The sequence below is a fragment of the Lynx rufus genome, unplaced genomic scaffold (assembly GCF_022079265.1).
Source record: "Lynx rufus isolate CCGP_SWC_20201006 ecotype Redwood Valley unplaced genomic scaffold, mLynRuf1.p SCAF_15, whole genome shotgun sequence".
NCBI classification, from domain to species: Eukaryota; Metazoa; Chordata; class Mammalia; order Carnivora; family Felidae; genus Lynx; species Lynx rufus.
In genome coordinates this window covers 49,820,691-49,839,589 of record NW_025814829.1, presented here as the reverse complement: position 1 = coordinate 49,839,589, position 18,899 = coordinate 49,820,691, and the positions used below count along the sequence as shown (strand labels likewise).

General features: G+C 51.4%; 1 protein-coding gene across 1 annotated transcript; it reads right to left on the bottom strand.

Annotated features, from left to right (window-relative positions):
* Positions 1 to 3,199: 3,199 nt before the first annotated feature.
* Positions 3,200 to 17,319, bottom strand: MYOC (myocilin). The gene is made up of 3 exons (XM_047076440.1): positions 16,663 to 17,319; positions 6,668 to 6,793; positions 3,200 to 4,530 (listed from the first exon to the last, which is right to left on the bottom strand). The coding sequence occupies exons 1-3, from the start codon at positions 17,222 to 17,224 to the stop codon at positions 3,746 to 3,748; spliced, it is 1,473 nt and encodes a 490-aa protein (XP_046932396.1). The 5' UTR covers positions 17,225 to 17,319; the 3' UTR covers positions 3,200 to 3,745.
* Positions 17,320 to 18,899: the final 1,580 nt, after the last annotated feature.

Sequence of the window (18,899 nt, the reverse complement as noted above, 5' to 3'; positions counted from 1 at the left end):
TGATTCGATATGCCTAATAGATAATTTTTTTAAGATTTTATTTTTAATCTCTACACCCAAGAGGTTTTAAGTAATCTCTACACCCAAGGTGAGGCTTGAACTCATAACCCCAAGATCAATAGTTGCATGCTTCACCAACTGAGCCAGCCAGGTGCCCCTGCCTAATAGACATTTAAGTGGAGAGATCAAGTGTGCAAATAAATATATGAATCTGGAGTTTAGGGGTAAGGTTTGGGCTGAAGGTATAAATCGGGGGTGGGGGGCAGTTATCAGCATAGATGCAGCATTTAGAGCCATGACGCTAGCTGAGACCAGAAGAATGAGTAGGTCATGAGGAGACCATAAATCGAGCCCAGACACACTTCAATCTTAAGAGATCGAGGCTATCTGGTTAATTTTATGTGTCAACTTGACTGGACCCAAGAGTCCCCAGATAACATTATTTGTGGGTGTGATGCGAGGGGATCTTCAGACGAGATTAGCCTTTGACTCAGCGGACTCAGTAAAGTGGGCTGCCCTCCCCGGTGTGTGTGGGCGTCATCCAATCCATTTAAGGCCTGAATAGAGCGAAAAGCTGGAGGTAGGAGGAATTCACCCCTTTTGCTTCCTGCTTGCCTGCTTGAGTGTGGATATCTGTCTTCCCTCCTGCTGCACTGGGATTTATGCCATCAACCCCCGCCCCCCCAACTCTCAGGCCTTTGGACCTGGACCAAATGACACCACCAGCTGTCCTGGGTCTCCAGCTCACAGAAGGCAGATCGTGGGACTTCTCAGCTTCTACAATTGGCATGAGCCAATTTCTCATCTCTTTTCCTACCAGCGTCTGTACCTCCTGCTGGTTCTGTTTCCTGACTAATACAGGGCAAAGGGAGGAACCAGCAAAAAAGGTCAAGAAGGAGCAATTAGTGATGTAGGGGGAGTCTAATGTCCTGGAAGCTAAGCGAAGAAAGAGTTTCCTTCTTCCCTCTGTGCCTCCTTCGTCCATCCCCTTCTTCTATCCCAGAGGCAGGAGTTGAGAGAAGGAAAGAACAGGAGTCTTGGGCAGGTCTGTGCAAGCAGGATTTGCCTCCCCTGTCTCCCCACCCAAAGGTGTCTCCTCACATTCCGCTTTTCACTCAAAAACCCGGCAGCTGCAGGTGCTCAGAGGGGTGAATGAGTTCATGCATTCCTACTTCTGGGCTTTCTCTTCATTAAGAGGCTGCTGTCAGTGGGGGGCAGGGCTGATATCTAGTTGTCACGGTCTGAATTGCGTGCCCCACACCAAATTCATATGTCAAAGCTCTAACCACTGGGACCTCAATGTGACCACCTTTGGAGATAGATAGGGCGTTTACAGAGGTAACTGCGTTAAAGTTGGGTCATTGGGGGTGCGCCCTATCCAATTTGACTGTTGTTCTTATAAAAGAGGAGATTAGGACACACACATACAGAGGAGAAGGAAGACGGTGTTTAGATACAGGGAGAAGGCAGCATCTACAAGGTCCACTGACACGCTGATCTCAGACTTCTGGCCTCCGGAACCGTGAGAGAAAAAATCCTGTTGTTTTAGCCCCTCCATCCGTGGCCCTTAGTTATGGTGGACTGAGCTGACGAATACACCTTTGGAGAGACATCACACCCGTTCCTCCACAGGCGTGGCATGCATAGCCTCGATGAGGATCGACTCTCAGAGGGGAAGAAAAGTTAAATTCTTGATCTTACTTTCCAAAGCACACTCTTTGTACCCCTCCCCGCCCCCGTTTGTGTGTGTGCTCACATGCTCTCTCTCTCTCTCTCTCTCTCTCTCTCTCTCTCTCTCTCTCTCTCTCTCAAAAATAAACATTTAAAAAATTTTAATGTTTATTTATTTTTGAGAAAGAGCGAGAAAGAGAGAGAGAGAGAGAGCAGGGGAGGGACAGAGAGGGAGACACAGAATCTGAAGCAGACTCCAGGTTTGTCAGCACAGAGCCCAACACGGGGCTCGAACTCACAAACTGTGAGACCATGATCTGAGCCAAAGTTGGACGCTTAATCAACTGAGCCACCCAGGTGCCCCTATACAAACATTTTTTTTAATTAAAAAAAAAATAAAGTCAAGGTTTTGACTTTTAAGAGCTGGCACTCTTGGAAATCCAAAGGCTGAGCCCTGTTCTCATGAACAGGATTTGAGAAGATAAATAAAGGGCTCGACTGTCGCATCCCTGCTGGCTGCATAAAGCCTGGGGAAAGCAAGGGGAAAGGGGAGCAAAAGAGAGCTTAGATTCTAGAGCGTTTCTGTCAGGTCTTTGTGTCCCACACGATTTGGGGCATGAGAAGGCAGAGCGACTCGTTCTTGCGTCCAGGTAAATCCTGTGTAGGTGGCGAAGGTCCAAGAGAAGTGGCCCTGCACCCACAGAAGAGCAAAAGGGAAACTGAGGTCGATCTAGGAGAAAGGGCCTGAGCACCCTGGGTTTCTGGGGGTGCAGGAGAGCTCCTGATGGGACAAGAACAGGCTAGAAGCAGGCCACCTGATGGGGCTGGCCGTCAGAATGTGGAGGACACTGGGACTGGAACTGGATACGGAGACATGCGTGTGGGCAGCAAATTCTGGACCCTGCGCTGATGACTAAAAGCAACTGTGATAGGAAACCCTGGTTGGATTCCTCTCCCTCCGTGCCACCGTGCCCACACCCTGGCTCTCTCGAGCACAGGTGCCAGCCGGAGGAGGAAGAGGGAAAACCCGAGTTGACTGAAGACCTGCTAGTGGGACAGAGTCCGAGCTGAATTGGCAAGACGGGGTATTCTACCATTAGGTACGATGGCACCGCGAGAGGGCGATGAAGTTCGGTTACTGAAAATTAGTGGCATAAGATTTGCTCCCCTGAGGCTGTGGTTTATGAAATCCATGCCCATGACAGCAAACAAGAACCAGCATGGAGACAGGGTGAAGACAGGGTGAGCTGGGGAAAGACGAAAAGACAGTTTGGGAAAGGCCACGAGCACCAGGAGATGGGATGCGGGGGAGGGGTGAATTCCACTGTTTGGCTGGTGTCATCCTGGGTGGCACCTCAAAACCAGGTGCAGGCCTCTCAGTCACGCAGGCACGCGCACACACACACACACGCACACACACACACCCTTAGCATCCGGCAATCACAGCTCCCAACCCAAAGGAATTATCTGATGGTTGGAATCCGTACTCTCCTCCTAAGCAAAGTATCCCACAAAGTTCAAGGTGGATGGTGTGTAAGATCATTTTATTATCCCAGGGCAAAGGTTATGTGACACCCACTGGACCCCCCGCGTGAAGCATTAGAAGCCGACTATGCATATGTTCGGCACAGGTTGCAGGAGCTGTCCCTCCTCTAGAAGTGCCGCTTTGTGTCATGGCTAATGGTAACCGTGTGACGTGCAGGGAATGACCCTGGACGCCACGACGGGGCGAGCTGTTCTGCCCAAACTCTCCTCTTTTAGCCAGGGAGGGCCTTTTACAGAAAGCCTTGTAGTTTTCACGATGAGACGACTATGCGTTAGAGCTTTGGCCCCAAATCACCACCAAACTTGAACCGTTTTGGGTCAGCCGTGTGAAACCTGGCAGAAGAAAAGAATATGTATTGTGAAACCGTCTAAACCCCCCGGTGGCTATTTCCACACAGACGTGGCGACGAAGCGCATTCTTCTGGATTAGTAACGAAAGCTCAGAAAGCAGAGAAGAGCCACGTGGGCTTCGGCTGGCTGGCTCTCCCCTCAGGAGCCCTCCGCATCACCTCCCGGTAGGAGGGGCTTTTCACATCTCGGAGAGCCTGAGGTCGTAGGTGACCATGTTGAAGTTGTCCCAGGCAAAGAGCTTCTTCTCCAGGGGATTGTAGTCCACCATGCTGCTGTACTTGTAGCGGTTCTTGAAGGGGACGGTCAGGGCCCTGCTGCGCCCTGTGCCCGTGTCATACGCAAAGTTGATGGTGGCATCGGGTGCCGAGTAGCTGCTGACGGTGTACAAGTGGCCGCAGATGATGAAGGCATTGGCCACTGACTGCTTTCGGATGTTAGTCTCCCAGGTTCGTTCAAGTTCCAGACTCTCCGGGTTCAGTTTGGAGAGGACGATGGCGCCTTTGGCCTCCTGGGTGCTGTAGATGACCCAGAGGCCCGTCTCGTCCACAGCCAGGTCAATGTCCGTGTAGCCACCCCAGGAGTACGGGAACTGCCCGTGGTAGCCCGCCCCGGGGATTTCCTTCTCAGCCTTCACCGTCTCGGTGTTGAGCTCATATCTGATCACGGTTCTGGACTCGGCCCCCTGGAAGTAGAGGCTCCCCCGGTACACCACGGCGCCCGTGCTTTCCAGCGGCCTGGGCAGCACGTGAACCTTGGAAGGGTAGCCCTGCAGGAACTGGCTGCTGAGGTCGTACTCGAACACCTGGCGGATGTCCGTGCCCACGGTGTCGATTCGCCACGTGGTCTCCTGGGTGTAGGGGTAGGCGGGCTTCGGGTCTCTCATCCACACGCCGTACTTGCCCGTGATTGTCTCAGCTCTTCTCAGGGTGAGCGGCTCCCCTACCCAAACCAGTTCTCCGCATCCTGGTGAATGAAAGGCAAACCGACGCGTAAAACGCCTTTCCACCACCTTTCCACCACGTGGAAGCGGTAAAAGCCAGAAGGCCGGAGACAGAGCATCTGGGTTTGAACTCGGGCTCCGCCAGCGCACCTGGGTGGCTCCGCCAGGTAGGCATCCGACTTTCGATTTCGCCTCAGGTCATGATCTCACGGTTTTGTGAGTTCGAGCCCCAGGTCGGGATCTGCGCTGACATCATGGAACCTGCTTGGGATTCTCTCTCTCTCTCTCTCTCTCTCTCTCTCTCTCTCTCTCTGCCCCTCTCCTGCTCGCACTCTCTCTTTCTCAGAAATAAATAATAAAAACTTTTAAAGTCAGGCTCTGCTATCCACTGGCTGTGTGACTTTCAGGTCCCTCAGCCCCCTCAACCTCGGCTCTCTCATTTGTAAAGGGGTATAGTGTTTTGGGTAGTAGAGATGTTGGAAACTTTAAATGTAATTATACGTGTTAGGTGCTTGGCATAGAGTAAATGCCCAGTAAATATTATGTGCTCAATATGCCGTATGGATTGAACTTCTACCGAGGGCTTCAAACTGTGTTTCTAATATTTGATTTAAGCCGGGTGGGAACTCATGGGTATTCATCATACTACTGTTTATGACTTTCCTGTCTAATTTACTTCATTTTGAAAAATGAAACAAGGGGCTCCTGGGTGGCTCAGTCAGTTAAGCGTCTGACTTCAGTCCAGGTCATGATCTCACAGTTCGTGAGTTCGACCCCACGTCAGGCTCTGTGCTGACAGCTCAGATCCTGGATCCTGCTTCGGATTCTGTGTCTCCCTTTCTCTCTGCTCCTCCCCTGCTCACGCTCTCTCTCTCTCTCCTTCAAAAATAAACAAACATCCCCCCCCCAATTTTTTTAATTAAAAAAAAAAAAGAAACAAAAATCAAGTCATTACAATAAACTCTATAAAATGAAGTTCTTCAAGCGCTAACCAATGGACCACATAGTTTAGGCACCATTTAAATACAATAAAACCTGAACATAATTTTTTAAATGTGGTGAAGAAATGGTTGAAAACTTAGATTCAGTGGAAATAAATGCAACGGATCTCTGTGCTTTTCTCAATGTCCTTCTAGAAAATGGGAAGTCTTTGCTGCTCATGTCTCAGGGAACCCTACTCTGGGTATTTCAAAACTTCCCACCACCATACATGCTCTTCTGCTTGGAATAATTGTCTGTGACACGGATAGTCACAGTTTCTGAAAACCATAGTGTTTTTGCCTTAAAGTCAGGCTTTCAGGAAACACTTGGGAGAGGGGGCAATACCTCAGGACCCAAAGTTCAGAAAAGATACCTTTAGTAACAGAGCCAGTCGGTTAAGCGGTTAAGCGTCCAACTTCAGCTCAGGTCATGATCTCACAGCTCATGAGTTCGAGCCCCGCGTCGGGCTCTGTGCTGACAGCTCGGAGCCTGGAGCCTGCTTGGGATTCTGTGTCTCCCTGTCTCTCTCTGCCCCTCCCCCGCTCATGTTCTGTCTGTCTGTCTCTCAAAAATAAACATTAAAAAAATTCTTTTAAAAATAATTCTAGGGGCGCCTGGGTGGCGCAGTCGGTTGAGCGTCCGACTTCAGCCAGGTCACGGTCTCGCGGTCCGTGAGTTCGGGCCCCGCGTCGGGCTCTGGGCTGATGGCTCGGAGACTGGAGCCTGTTTCCGATTCTGTGTCTCCCTCTCTCTCTCTGCCCCTCCCCCGTTCGTGCTCTGTCTCTCTCTGTCCCAAAAATAAATAAACGTTGAAAAAAAAAAATTAAAAAAAAAAATAATTCTATGTGGCAATCAAGTGGGTGAAATAAACATATCTCTCCTCTCCCCACCACCCCTCACCCCTCCCTAAGCCTCCACCCTCTGCAGCCCAGCTGAGCCCACCCCACCCCCCCCACGTGGGTGATGAGATGTAAGGCTTTGCTAGGGAAAGGCGGACGCCTGCCAGCATGCCCTGGAAAGCTGGCAGAGAGGGGCTCTTCCTCTCCCCCCTCCCTCCTCTCTGCCAGGGCTCATTGATGACCTGCCCTCCCCCCAAAGCGGGCTGACCAGCTCTGAGCACAGAGCTAGTCACGGATCAAGACCACGTGTGTACAAAAGGGAAGAAATTTAATTTTATACCAGGGTCTCCCTCTTCACTCCTGGGATGGCCAGATGGACTCTCCTTCAGGATTCGGGAAGCAGGAACCTCAGTTAACTCTGACTTCAGTTCCTGGAAGTTGATGGTCTCCACGTTCCATTTAGAAACTATATTAAAAGAAAGAGACAAACTCGTACTATGAGGAAGAATGGCCCAATGACTATGTTGAGGATGGTATTTAAATAGGCTTCCAGAGATAAGATGATGTTTGAGATTTGTTTTAAGATAGTGCCTGGCTGGCTCAGTCAGAGGGCCTGTGACTCTTGATCTGGGGTCATGAGTTTGAGCCACATGTTGGGTGTAAAGATTAATTAAATAAAACTTTAAAAGGAGATAACAAGGGATGCTTGGGTGGCTCAGTCAGTTATGTATCCCAGTCTTGATTTCGGCTCAGGTTATGACCCCAGCCAGGGTCATGGGATCAAGCCCCGAGTCGGCTCCACACTGAACATGGAGCCTGCTTAAGATTCTCTCTCCCTCTGGGGCACCCGGGTGGCTCAGTCGGTTGAGCGCCCGACTTCGGCTCAGGTCATGATCTCACGGTTCATGAGATGGAGCCCGACCTCAGGCTCTGTGCTGACAGCTCAGAGCCTGGAGCCTGCTTCGGATTCTGTGTCTCCCTCTCTCTCTGCCCCTCCCCTGCTCACACTCTCTCTCCCTCTCTCACAAACAAACATTAAAAAAAAAACAACTCATCGGACAGCTGTCAGAACTGGGGTTCATGTTCTCTCTACTGTTATGAATGTGTGGAAGATTTCCATGATAAAAAGCTCACAAATAATACATTGCATAGCGACATGCCTAGCACAGAGTAGGGTATTCAAAATAAAATAAAGTAAGCTCGTGCCCCTTAAAATAATTCCCACTAGCGGGTCTAATTTATTAGCAGGTGATTCTGGGATATTCAGAAGGCCCTTAGCATTTTCTGGGACGCCTGAAATTCAACAATTAACAACTCCCTGCATGACATAAGGTTCTTCCTGGTCATGATGCAAATGTTCCTATAAGAAGTAATACATTCAGCTCTACATGGTCAATTGAAATATGCTGTCAGAACCCTTTCTGAGACCAGTTTTGGGCCAGGAGAAAGTGTGCAGGGCTCCTATAGGAATTTGTGGGCGGGGGCGGGGGTTGTGCATAGAGAAGGGAAGGGGGGTGTGGGAGACCCTGGTGAGACCTAAAGTTACCACACCGCGTCACACACTGCTACTCTGGGTTAGGGTTAGGGTTACACAGAGTCCCTGGATCCAACAAAAAAGCAGCAGCCACCGCGGGTACGTCTGGTGAGGCCAGCAGATCAGGAGCTGATCGCTGATGAAAAGAACTGATCCCAAGTGGGAAGGCACACCCACACCCTAAGGCCCACATGGGGAAGTGCCAGGGGTCACTCAGGAGGGAGGGGAACATGGGCAGGAGCCTTTACTGTTTTTTCCTGTGGGAAGGAATGAGCCAGGCCAGGTAAACAGGCTTAGGATTGGCTGGCGTGAATAATTTCAGCAGGCCTGGGGCATAGGGGCTGTCCCTGGTTGTCTGGTACCGGGCTCGGAGGAGACGAGGGCAGGCGGACGGTGCCCTTGACTGTGATCACTGATAGAGGCCGGGTGGGGCACGGACGCTGGGTGGGTGGGCTTGCGTGTGAGAAGCGAGCTGGCAGGTGGGTCAAATGCTGTCTCTAGGAATTGGCTAATCTGCGAGGCCCAGACGTCAGAGCATCAGAATAAAATGCTTAGAATAGTGGCCTGTTCTCTTGCTGACCATCTCAGTCAGTTCTCGGCCCCCGGGGTGACCGCCCCACTCGGGGTTCCCACGCCACTGTCCCCGAGGGCGGTCAGTGTGGTGACTGGGGCTGGGCTCCTGCATAGCGGAGAAGGTCAGGCAGACATTGTCTTCTGTCACTTGTTAGCTCAAGTTGCCTTTCAGGCACAGATTACAATGGAATGCTTAACCCTCTGGCTCTGCCACATTTCATCAGTCTTCAGCCACACATTCTTCGGTGAACGACAGTACCAGAAGGCGGTGGGGAACACTTCCTATCCAGCCTAGAAGCTCTCAGGCTTGGGGTGCCTGGGGAGCTCAGTCAGTTGGGCATCCGACTCTTGATTTCAGCTCAGGTCATGATCTCATGGTTTGTGAGTTCCAGCCTCTCATCGGGCTCTGTGCTGACAGCTCAGAGCCTGTTTGGGATTCTCTCTCTCCCTCTCTCTTTGCCCCTCCCCAACTCAGGTGCGTGCACATGCATAATAAATAAATAAACTTTTAAAAAAAAAAGCTCTCAGGCTTGTGAGGGGCTGTGTAGCTGACCTGTGGCCCCCCCTCCGGCTGCCGCCTGCCCTGCTCTCTGCCGGCCTGTGACTGTCCTGAGGGCCTGCATCCTCCTGCTTGGGTGTCCCCCAGTCCAGAGTGGGCTGTGTGAGCACTTGAGAGCCTTCAGCCAAAATGTGTGGCCAACTGAGGGCATCCTAGCTATGCAGCCCAAACTCCAGGGGCGAGTGGGGACACCCCCAAGGACATGGCAGGTCTTCAGTGTCCCCAGTCTCGGGGAGCTGCCCATCCATCTAAATAGCCAGCCCCTCCGGGACACCTACACTGCAAGGTTGTGCCGGTTGTGGAGATACAGGGTGAATGAGATACACTTGTCCATGGCCTTGAGGAATTCATGGGCTGGCTGAGGAGTCACATGGGTTCACTCCAGGCTGCTTTGGGAACAAGGTCCCCTTGGACGATACAAATGTCTCCGCGAGCGTCTTGGGAAATGAATTTGGTTCCCTGAATCTCCTTCTGTCTGCCTGAAGACCTACGGAGGTGAGGAAGCTCCTCTGCTCTTTACTCCCAGCTTGCCTTGACAGGGCAGAGGCTGATTCACTAGCTCACGGGTATTTTTCCCAGACCAACTTGGGGACTGTCACCAGTCACTCCTTCCTGTCCAGGGCTGGCGACCCCCACACTTGAGCCAGGAAATTGGTGCTGCCTATGGGCAGCATGGCAGAGGGGCGGGGTGTCTGAGGTTCCCTGCTCTTCTGTGCCGCCAGGAGGAGGTAAGAGTGAGGGACCTCTTCCTCTTCGAGGGAAGAGCAGAGCGGTTCGTAACTATTCCTGCTTCCTGGAGCACAGGCCTCCCCGCTCTCCGTCTGCCTCTCCCGCCCCCACGCCTGCTCTGTTAGGCCTAAAACACAGCGAGGGAGCCTTGACCCCTGGCTATGGGGAGCACCCCCCCCCCCCCCCCCGCCGTGCCTGGCTGACCTCTCAGACTGAGCAGAGGCAACGTCTCAAAATCAGCAAACTCCCTGAGGTGAGCTGTTTGCTTTTCCTCTGTACCTTTCCTTGGACCATCACGGACCATTCCTCAGAACAATTCCAAACTTCTTTTGTTTCCATTCATTCTCAGAACACCGGAGCGAGTGTAGGCAGTGTGAGGTGAGAGACAAATACTGCAGTGGCAGCTGTACAAAACTTCTAGAGAGTTCCCTTGCCCCACCGCAGGTCCCCACCTTTCGGCTCCAGGACCCACGGTTGCCATACTAGGGTCACTGTGAGCCACGCGGCCCCTGTGCCGGCCCCTTCCTCTGTGCATCTGGTGCACAGTGCCTTATCCTGTGAACGTGACCGGGGTGATCACGGGGCGTAGCAACTTACTGAGAAATAGACACAGGCCGAGAAAACGAAAGGGACACGCCTGCAAATCAATGAGAAGAAAATTAAGAGAAAGGCCCTCTTTACCCACAGAGGGGAGAAAGTGGGGGAAACAAACCCGAACAGGCATTCTCCCAGGAGACTTGCCCGAAGACAGCTGACATACTGGCCCTGAAATACTGAAAACAGATGCTTTGGGGAAAGGGATGATTAACAGGTATTTATAGCTCTTTCCACCTTTTGAAGCAGTTTCATATAAGTTCTTTATGTGATCTGATACTTTCACAACTTTTAAAAAAAAAAAATGGAAGAAGGCTTTAGGGCTGCAGTCCGCACCTCATGTAATTATTGCCACCACTTACTACGTGCCTCTTGCGAGCCGGGGACTGTGCTAGGAGCTCGCTGTCATTACCTCTCTTCCACTAACAGTCCTGATGTGGACGATATTCTCTTCGTTTTGCAGAAAAGGAAACTGAGGCACAGGGAGGTTAAGTAACTTGCCCGAGGCCACACAGCTGGTTAGTGGTGGGACTAGGATTTGAACCCGGGTCTGTCTAGGCCATGGCAATTGTGAACCTTTCCTCCCTGCGGTGGGGAGGTTGGTCGGTTATAAATTGATGGCCCCTCGGTGCCAAATGCACACTTCCATATATGTTTTCTGAAAAACGAGGCATTTCTCCTTTCAAGTGAGCACGATGTCAGGCTTCCTCAGTAGAGGGCGCTGGGGGGAGATTGTGGAAGGAAGTGGGGGGGGGGGTGTGGAGGGAGGCTGGGTTGGCCGTGTGAGGGTGAGGACATCTGGTGGAGTCCTGCCCCAGCCAAGACTCGGTTCCTCTGCGACCCTGCAGCCTCGGCCCGATCATGACCTTTCCACAGCCCTGTCAACACGGAACCCAGAGTCCCTGCAGAGGCCCTCCGTGCTCTGCCAGCCTCCTCTACAGGCCCCCAGCCGGCTCCGCAGCCGTCCCTGACCCCAGTGTCCCACACCACGGTCACCCTCCGGAGACGGCCATTCGGCTCCAGCCTGGACAAAGTGGCCAGCTTCTCTGCTATCCGATGGGCTGGCCCTCACCTTCCTCTGTGAGGCCTGACTCGGTCCAAGTTTGTCCTTCCTCTGGGACCTTCCCTCAGCCCGAGGGTGCCAGGTAGAGCTTACTTATTCAGCTCATATTGTGCTTTCATTCTACCTGATTCTTTCTATTAAGAGGCCCTGGTGGGGACGCCTAGATGACTCAGCCAGTTAAACATTGGACTTTGCTCACGTCATGATCTCATGGCTCATGGGTTCGAGCCCTGCATCGGGCTCTGTGCTGACAGCTCAGAGCCTGGAGCCTGCTTCGGATTCTGTGTCTCCTTCTCTCTCTGCCCCTCCCCCTCACACTCTGTCTCTCTCTCTCAAAAATAAACATTAAAAAAAAAAAAAAAGAGGCCCTGGGGCACCTGGGGGGCTCAGTTGGTTAAGCATCTGACTCTTGATTTCAGCTCAGGGCGTGATCTCACGGCGGTGAGTTTCAGTCGCCAGTCGGGTTCCCAGCTGAGCTGAGCATGGGGCCTGCTTGGGATTCTCTCCCTCCTTCTGCCCCTCCGCCACTAATTCTCTCTGTCTCTCTCTCTCAAGCATATAAAAATAAATAAATAAAAATTAAAAAATAAAATAAAAACTAAAAGGCCATGACGTAACCCGCAGCATGGAGTCTATGCCCTGACTGGACGCAGACCCGTACCTGAGGCTTTTCCAGCAGCTTCAGACAAGCTGCTCAGAACTGGGGGGAGTGACTCACTCCTGGACCCGAGCTCAGATGCCAGCGGGTGGCACGCACAGCTCCCAGGTGGCACACACTAGGGAGCCCAGGCTTCTGGCCGGCTGCCAAAGAAGAGGTGGCCCCGGTGTGTGGCTGCTGCTGAGTTCCTTTCCTGGTCCCACCGAGGTCCTCACAGCTCTGCGCAGAGGGCCCTTTTCTTCCTCCGTCCCCCTTCCCTCTCTCTCTCTCTCTCCCCTGTCTCCCTGCCCCATCCCCACGCCTCTCCTCCCTCTTTGCCAGAACCACACCTCACTTGCTTTCTTAGCAGTAAACGAGAACCATAGCGAAGCATTAAGTCAGGGAATGGCTTCCAGAACGACAGCAAGGCCCTTTCTCGGTTGGCAGGTGGGATGGTAGGCTGACAAGTCAGCTGGCTGCTTCTAGCTTGTTTCAGCCAGGAGCATCTGGCAATGGTGAGCTCCCAGGGCAGAGCCGTCTGGCATGAGGACAGAGGCCTGTGGGAGAGGATGCATGGGGGGGTGGGGTGTGCAAAGGCTGGGAAGCAGCTGTGTGAAGGAGCCGGGACTGGGACTGGGCCCGAGTCGTAGCTTCCTAGTTCGGGCTTGCCACGTCCCTGCTGTGTGACTTTGGGCAAGTTGCTCGACCCCTCTGAGCCTCAGTATTCTTAGTTCAAACTATAAACAAAATGTCCTCGATAAAAATGTGTCAAAATCAAAATTTCTCCGGAATGTTGAAAAATCGCTCATATTTCCTTCCGTACGTGGGGAGAAAACAAAAAGAGGTTATGAAAATATTAAGGACTGTATTGTATCCAATAGCTAAAAAATTTTTAGGGCTTTTATTTGTTTGTTTCTCTTAAGATTCAGTCCTTCCGTGGTTGAAAAGTTCATGCCTATTGCAAAATTCTGGAAACTTTCTGCATGCTCTGCCCTTTGTCCCTTACCTCTGCTTTGCAGACACATTCTAGGGAGCTTAAGCCAGAAACTCCCAGGAAAGCGAAGATTAGCCAGCAGACTAATGTCCCGGGTGTTACGCCAACACGTACTGTCTCTGGGATCAATGTGCATGCCAAAATATTATGTACGGGTAAACGTTATAATCATTAAACGGCGTTTTAAAACAGTAGGGCAGCAGGAGCGCAAGAAGCCCTTCGTCACGACGCATTTACTGCGCTCAGCGTGCTGCCTGCTTCTGCCCGCTACCTGTCGTCTGCGTGGTCACCCCCACAGGGGATTGCTATCTGCAGCCCTTGCCTTGAACACCTCTGGTGCTCCTCCTCCATGTCCTGCCCACCTTTTCCCAGCCATTGCCGTGGCAACCTGTCGTGTGCAGGTGTCATCGGCCGGGACCTGGCTTCCGCTGCCCTGCCCCAGCTTCTCTGACTCCACAAGAGCCAGTCTGGTGCCCACATCTGTGCATCATGGGAGCGGGATCCACGGATGAAAGCTCCCTCCCTCGGCTGCATTCTTTTTTTCTTTTTTAAAAATGTTTATTCATTTTTGAGAGAGAGCACAAGTGGGGAGGGAAAGAGAGAGACGGGGAGAGAGAGAATCCCAACCTAAGCAGGAGTTTCGCTGCCCGCACAGAGCCCGACGCGGGGCTCGAACTCACAAACCGTGAGATCGTGACCTGAGCTGAAGTCGGACACTCAACTGACTGAACCACCTGGGTGCCCTCATTCTACACAGCTCCCCGGCAGGGCTTGGTGGGGTCAAGCCTCCACCATCCACTGTGGGGACCCACTGGGGAATGCCCCCTCCCTCCTTACGTGCTCGCTTTCCTTCTCTGACTCTCTCTCCCCTGCCCCTGATTCCTGATCTCCCTGGGATTAGACCCACGTAAATCACTGCATAAAAGCCCCCACCCCAGGCTTCTCTCTGGGAAGTACAGACTGAAGCAGACGCAAAGTAAAGGGGAAAGTGGGCTTCTCTTGGGACACTGCTAACTGACTCTGAGAGATCTTGTGGTAATCTGTGTTTTTCTCTTGGGGCTTATTTAATAGGTTTCCAGACACTTTGCTGCAAAATTATTATGACAAAATTGTATATATACTATCTCAACTCTCTCACACACGCACGCGCGCACACACACACACATACACACACATGAACAAGGGGTTTCTGTGATTCTAAGAAGATCTTTTTTCTATGTAACAATTACACCATAAAGACAGTGGTGGTGACAGTCTGAATGGCAGACGAAGAAAAAGTCCACCTTCTGTGGCCTCCCTGGGCTGGGCTCCCGCAGCCTCCCCTGCCCTCACCCTCAGTTCTTGCCGCCCCTGCATCGAGCACAGCCGCACTTAACCTCCAGCTGCCCAGAAAGCCCTTTCTTTACCCTCAGATTTAAGACCTCGAAGCCTATCTTTGGTTCCAAACATTTCTTTCCCTGATGTTTAAATGCACACTTCCTGTTTTTTACCATTAGGTTCTATAAACCAGGGGTCACCTCAGGGTCCCCGAAGGGCCGCTGGACCTCAGGAAGGGGAGGAACTGAATTTGAGTTTTGGCTCTGCCTTTAGCTGGCTAGGTGGCCATGGACCAGCTCTGGGCCTCAGTTTCCACATCTGCACAAATGAGCCAGTGGATCAGATGCTTTCCAGGCCACTTTTGCAGCTCTACGTTCTTGTGCTAATGTAATTTCCTGCTCTTAAAAAAAAAAACCCATGGCTAAAAAGAGTTTCCAAGCTTGGAGTTCACTCTAATGGGCTGTTGTCCTTATTTCAAAAGTAGAGTAGCTGGAAAGAACAAAAAGAAATGTAAAATTAGAGACCACATCTCATAAATTCCCCAAGGCTTGTTAAATGACCACAGGACAATAAAAGGCTGTTTATTTGCCTCTGTTTCCACACACACACACACACACGGGTTTTTGTTGAGAATGTGACTCCATTCACTTCACAGTCTGAAATAAGTAATCTTCATAATGTTCCTATTAATACTAATTCTTTTATTTGTGCTCAAAGACTCGAGTTCAGCAAGTTTTAGTGCGACCACTGATCACCGAGCAACCCGGGGCCTTCGGGCCTCATTTTCTTTTGTTGTAAAATTTGGCATCAAATCTCTTCCAACTAGAGCGATACGGGGTCTTTAAAAATCCTTTCCATCTTAGAGTTATTTCGTGAGCCCCACAAACATCCTTCACAGTAGACATTCTCATTAGCATGTAAGGGGTAAGAAGTCAAGGTCCAGAGGGTAAAGGACTTGCCCAAGGTCACATACAGGCTTTGATGTTTGTCAGTCTCGCTTATTTGCAGACTTTGCCTTTTATGTAGAAAGCCTTTTTAGAAAATAATTTCCCATTGTTTTATTCTGATGATCTCCAAGCCTTTGGAAAAGTTGAAAGAATAGTACAATAAGTCCCCCCCTCCTCGCCACGTGCTGTTCACAGAGAGTCACCAGTTGTGAAAACTTTGGTGCATTTTTTTACCTTCCTTTCTGTCACTCTTTCCATATTTACAGTCTTTGCTGAACCGCCTGAAAGGAAATTGCAACCATTCTGACACCTTTCCCCTAAGGACTTGAGTATGTACTCTCGGAAGATACTCTCCCTAACCACCACACCATCTCTCGCCCAAGAAACTGAGCAGGCATCAATAGCATGACCGTAGAAGCAGCCGATATTCAAATATCATCAGTGATTCCAAGTCTGTCCCTTGTAGCTTTTTTTCCCCTGGATGTAGGAGCCAGTCCAGAGCCAGGCACTGCATTTGGCCACCGCATCTCTCTAGCCTCCTTCAATCTAGAACAATCCACCTGTCCCCTTTCTTTCTTGATGGTGACATCTCTGAAGAGTCTGGACTAACTGTCCCACAGCTGGATTTCCTTGCTTGTTTCCTCCCGGTTGGAAAACTTCTCCAACAGTGAATATTTGGGAGCACAGCTTCAAAAAAAGTGACACAAATACTATCTTCCCAACTAATGGGGAGAGTGTGCCCCCCGTTGCAGCCAACACTCACGGACTCACCTTTAAGCAGGGACAAGGATGAACAGCCCAGCATCTTAGAAAGAGCCACCTCAAGGAGTTGCCTGGTGACTTAAAAGCAGAGGTCCTCGGATTGGGCAAAGAGGCCAAAAATTCACAAAGACAACATATTGAGGAATCCAACAAAGAGTCACCACCTCTTTATTTTGCCAAGAAAGGACGTGAAAAAATCCCCACCGTCTATCATGATTTCATAAATTGATTGTCAGGTCATTTTAACAACAAGAGGCAGGAATCACAGTCTCCAAAGAAAGATCCACCGAAGGGGTAGTTTTCTAAAAAGCCTAGTGGGGAACCTTCTACTGATCATCTACATATACGTCTCACCTGGTCTCCTATTTCTCATTTTACCGTCACTGTGAGAACCGTCCTGGAAGCCACAAGAGCTCGGGACCGCTGACCCGAACAGAGCTCCAAGGAGCGAGATGACTAGTAACTTGTGAGGCTGATTGCTCCCCTGGACTCGTCTGCCTCGTGCTGGACGTGCAGCCTCCGGGAGAGAGGGGAGGGCGGGAGAGCAAGCCTGGACCACCTGTAACAGGTCACTATGAGCCATGCCACCTTCTGGACTCGGGGACCCCGTCACCCCACATTCTTACCTTCCCTGGAACCTGATGGCACATCCTGAGGGGTGCTGCGGGCCTGGGGACACTGGCCCCTTCTCAGCCTTGCCACCTCCTGGCTTCTGCTGTCCAGCCTCCGGGCCAGATCCTCGTTCTCTTCCCTCAGTCGCCTCTTCTCTTCCTCCAGAGCTGACTTGTCCCGGAGGAGGTTGCTGTAGGAAGCCTCCAGCTCCCTGTTTTGGCTTTCCAGCTGTTCTCGCTCCCTTCTCAGGGTGCCCAGCTCCCTCTGCAGCCCCTCCTGGGTCGCCGAGGGCCCAGCAGCCTCGTCCAGGGTCAGCTGGTGGACGAGGCCCTCCAGGGACCTGAGCCGGGCTTTGGTGGACTCCAGGTCTGCCCGCTGGGCACTGCTGTCTCTCTGCAGGTCCTGGATGGCTGACATGGCCTGGCCCTGCTCGGGGCAGCTGGACTCGTTTGGGCTGGCCACACTGAAGGTGTACTGGCATCGGCCACTCCGGTCATTGGCCTTCCGGAGCTGGGCTGTCCTGGCCCCTAAACCCCATACCAGACAGGCCAGAAGTAGCAGCTGGATGGCTGGCATCTCGGGCCTGCAGCGGCAGTGATGTGCAGAGACCGGGCAAGGCTTCCCCAGGACAGCTCTCCTCCTCTGGGAGGTGTCTGGACTGGTGGCCCTGCCGGTGCGCGCCTTGGCTTCACAGAGGTTTATATATACTGGAGAGCCACCCCTGCACTGGAGGGGGGAGGTGGCCACGTGAGGCTGGGTGGGGCCATGCACAGGGGAATTGTTTTCTCACGGCCAGCAAAAACTCTTAGAATATGACACTCCAGAAGTCTGTTTTGAATTTCTTTGAAAAAAGAACGTCTCGCTTTATGCACCCCGTATCCCTCTGACATTCTCCCCCATATCCCCACCCTGTCTTGTGCCCACGCATTCACACGCGCCTACTTCATCCAACGGGAACTACTTGTGTGTCAGTTTCAATAAGGATTTATTTCTGGTTTGTATTTCCATTTACTCTGCAAACTCTATTGAGACCTGCTCTGTGTCACGGACTGTGCTAGAAACGGGGGATGCAGACTGTTCCTAAGACACAGTCCCTCTGTCCCTGTGGCAGTGACAGAGACACCTAACAGCCAGCCAGAACACAAGGGCAGCATGCCGCCCAGCTTCAGGGAGCAGCGATCCTGTAAAAGCAGTTGGAAGCAGAATTCCTCCCTTGCCCCGAGCTTTACAACAAGTGTGGGTGTGTATTTGGGAGAACCTCCTAATTCTGGTCTCAGCACATCAGGCGCCTAAGTCAGTGATAGGCTCTAGACTAGTTCTTACCGAGTGTGTGTGTGTGTGTGTGTGTGTGTGTGTGTGTGTGTGTGTGCAAAAGCAACTCAATTCTCATTGATGAAATCTATGGAACCCTTCTCAGGAAGATGTTTTTGTTATTTTTAAGGTTTATTTATTAATTTTGAAAGAAAAGAGAGAGCACGAGTGGGGGAGGGGCAGAGAGAGAGAGAGAGAGAGAGAGAGAGAGAAGAGGGAATCCCAAGCAGACTCTGGGCTGTCAGCGCAGAGCCCAACACAGCTCCATCTCAAGAACCGTGAGATCATGACCTGAGCTGAAATCAAGAGTCGCATGCTTAACCGACTGGGCCACCCATGCCCCCAGGAAGATGTTTTTAAATGTGTAAAATTTATAGGATGGCAAAGGAAGCACAAGATATTGAAATACTACTATCAAAATATTTTGAAAATTTGAAATATGCATGTCATTTATCAACACTTAATTTTTTTAAGCAGACTCCACACCCAATATGTGGTTGAACTCACAACCCTGAGATCAAGAGTCACATGCTGTACTACTGAGCCAGCCAGCCATCTTTGTTGACGCTTTAAAAACAAGGTCTTGGGGCGCCTGGGTGGCTCAGTCGGTTGGGCGTCCGACTTCAGCTCAGGTCACGATCTTGCGGTCCGTGAGTTCAAGCCCCGCGTCAGGCTCTGGGCTGACGGCTCAGAGCCTGGAGCCTGGTTCCGATTCTGTGTCTCCCTCTCTCTCTGCCCCTCCCCTGTTCATGCTCTGTCTCTCTCTGTCTCAAAAATAAATAAATAAAAATAAAAACAAGGTCTTTTAGGGACTCCTGTATGGTTCAGTAGGTTAAGCATTTGACTCTAGATCTCAGCTCAAGTCATGATCTCGCAGTTCATGAGTTCGAGCCCCAAGTCAAGCTTCGTGCTGACAGCTGGAGCCTGCTTGGGATTCTCT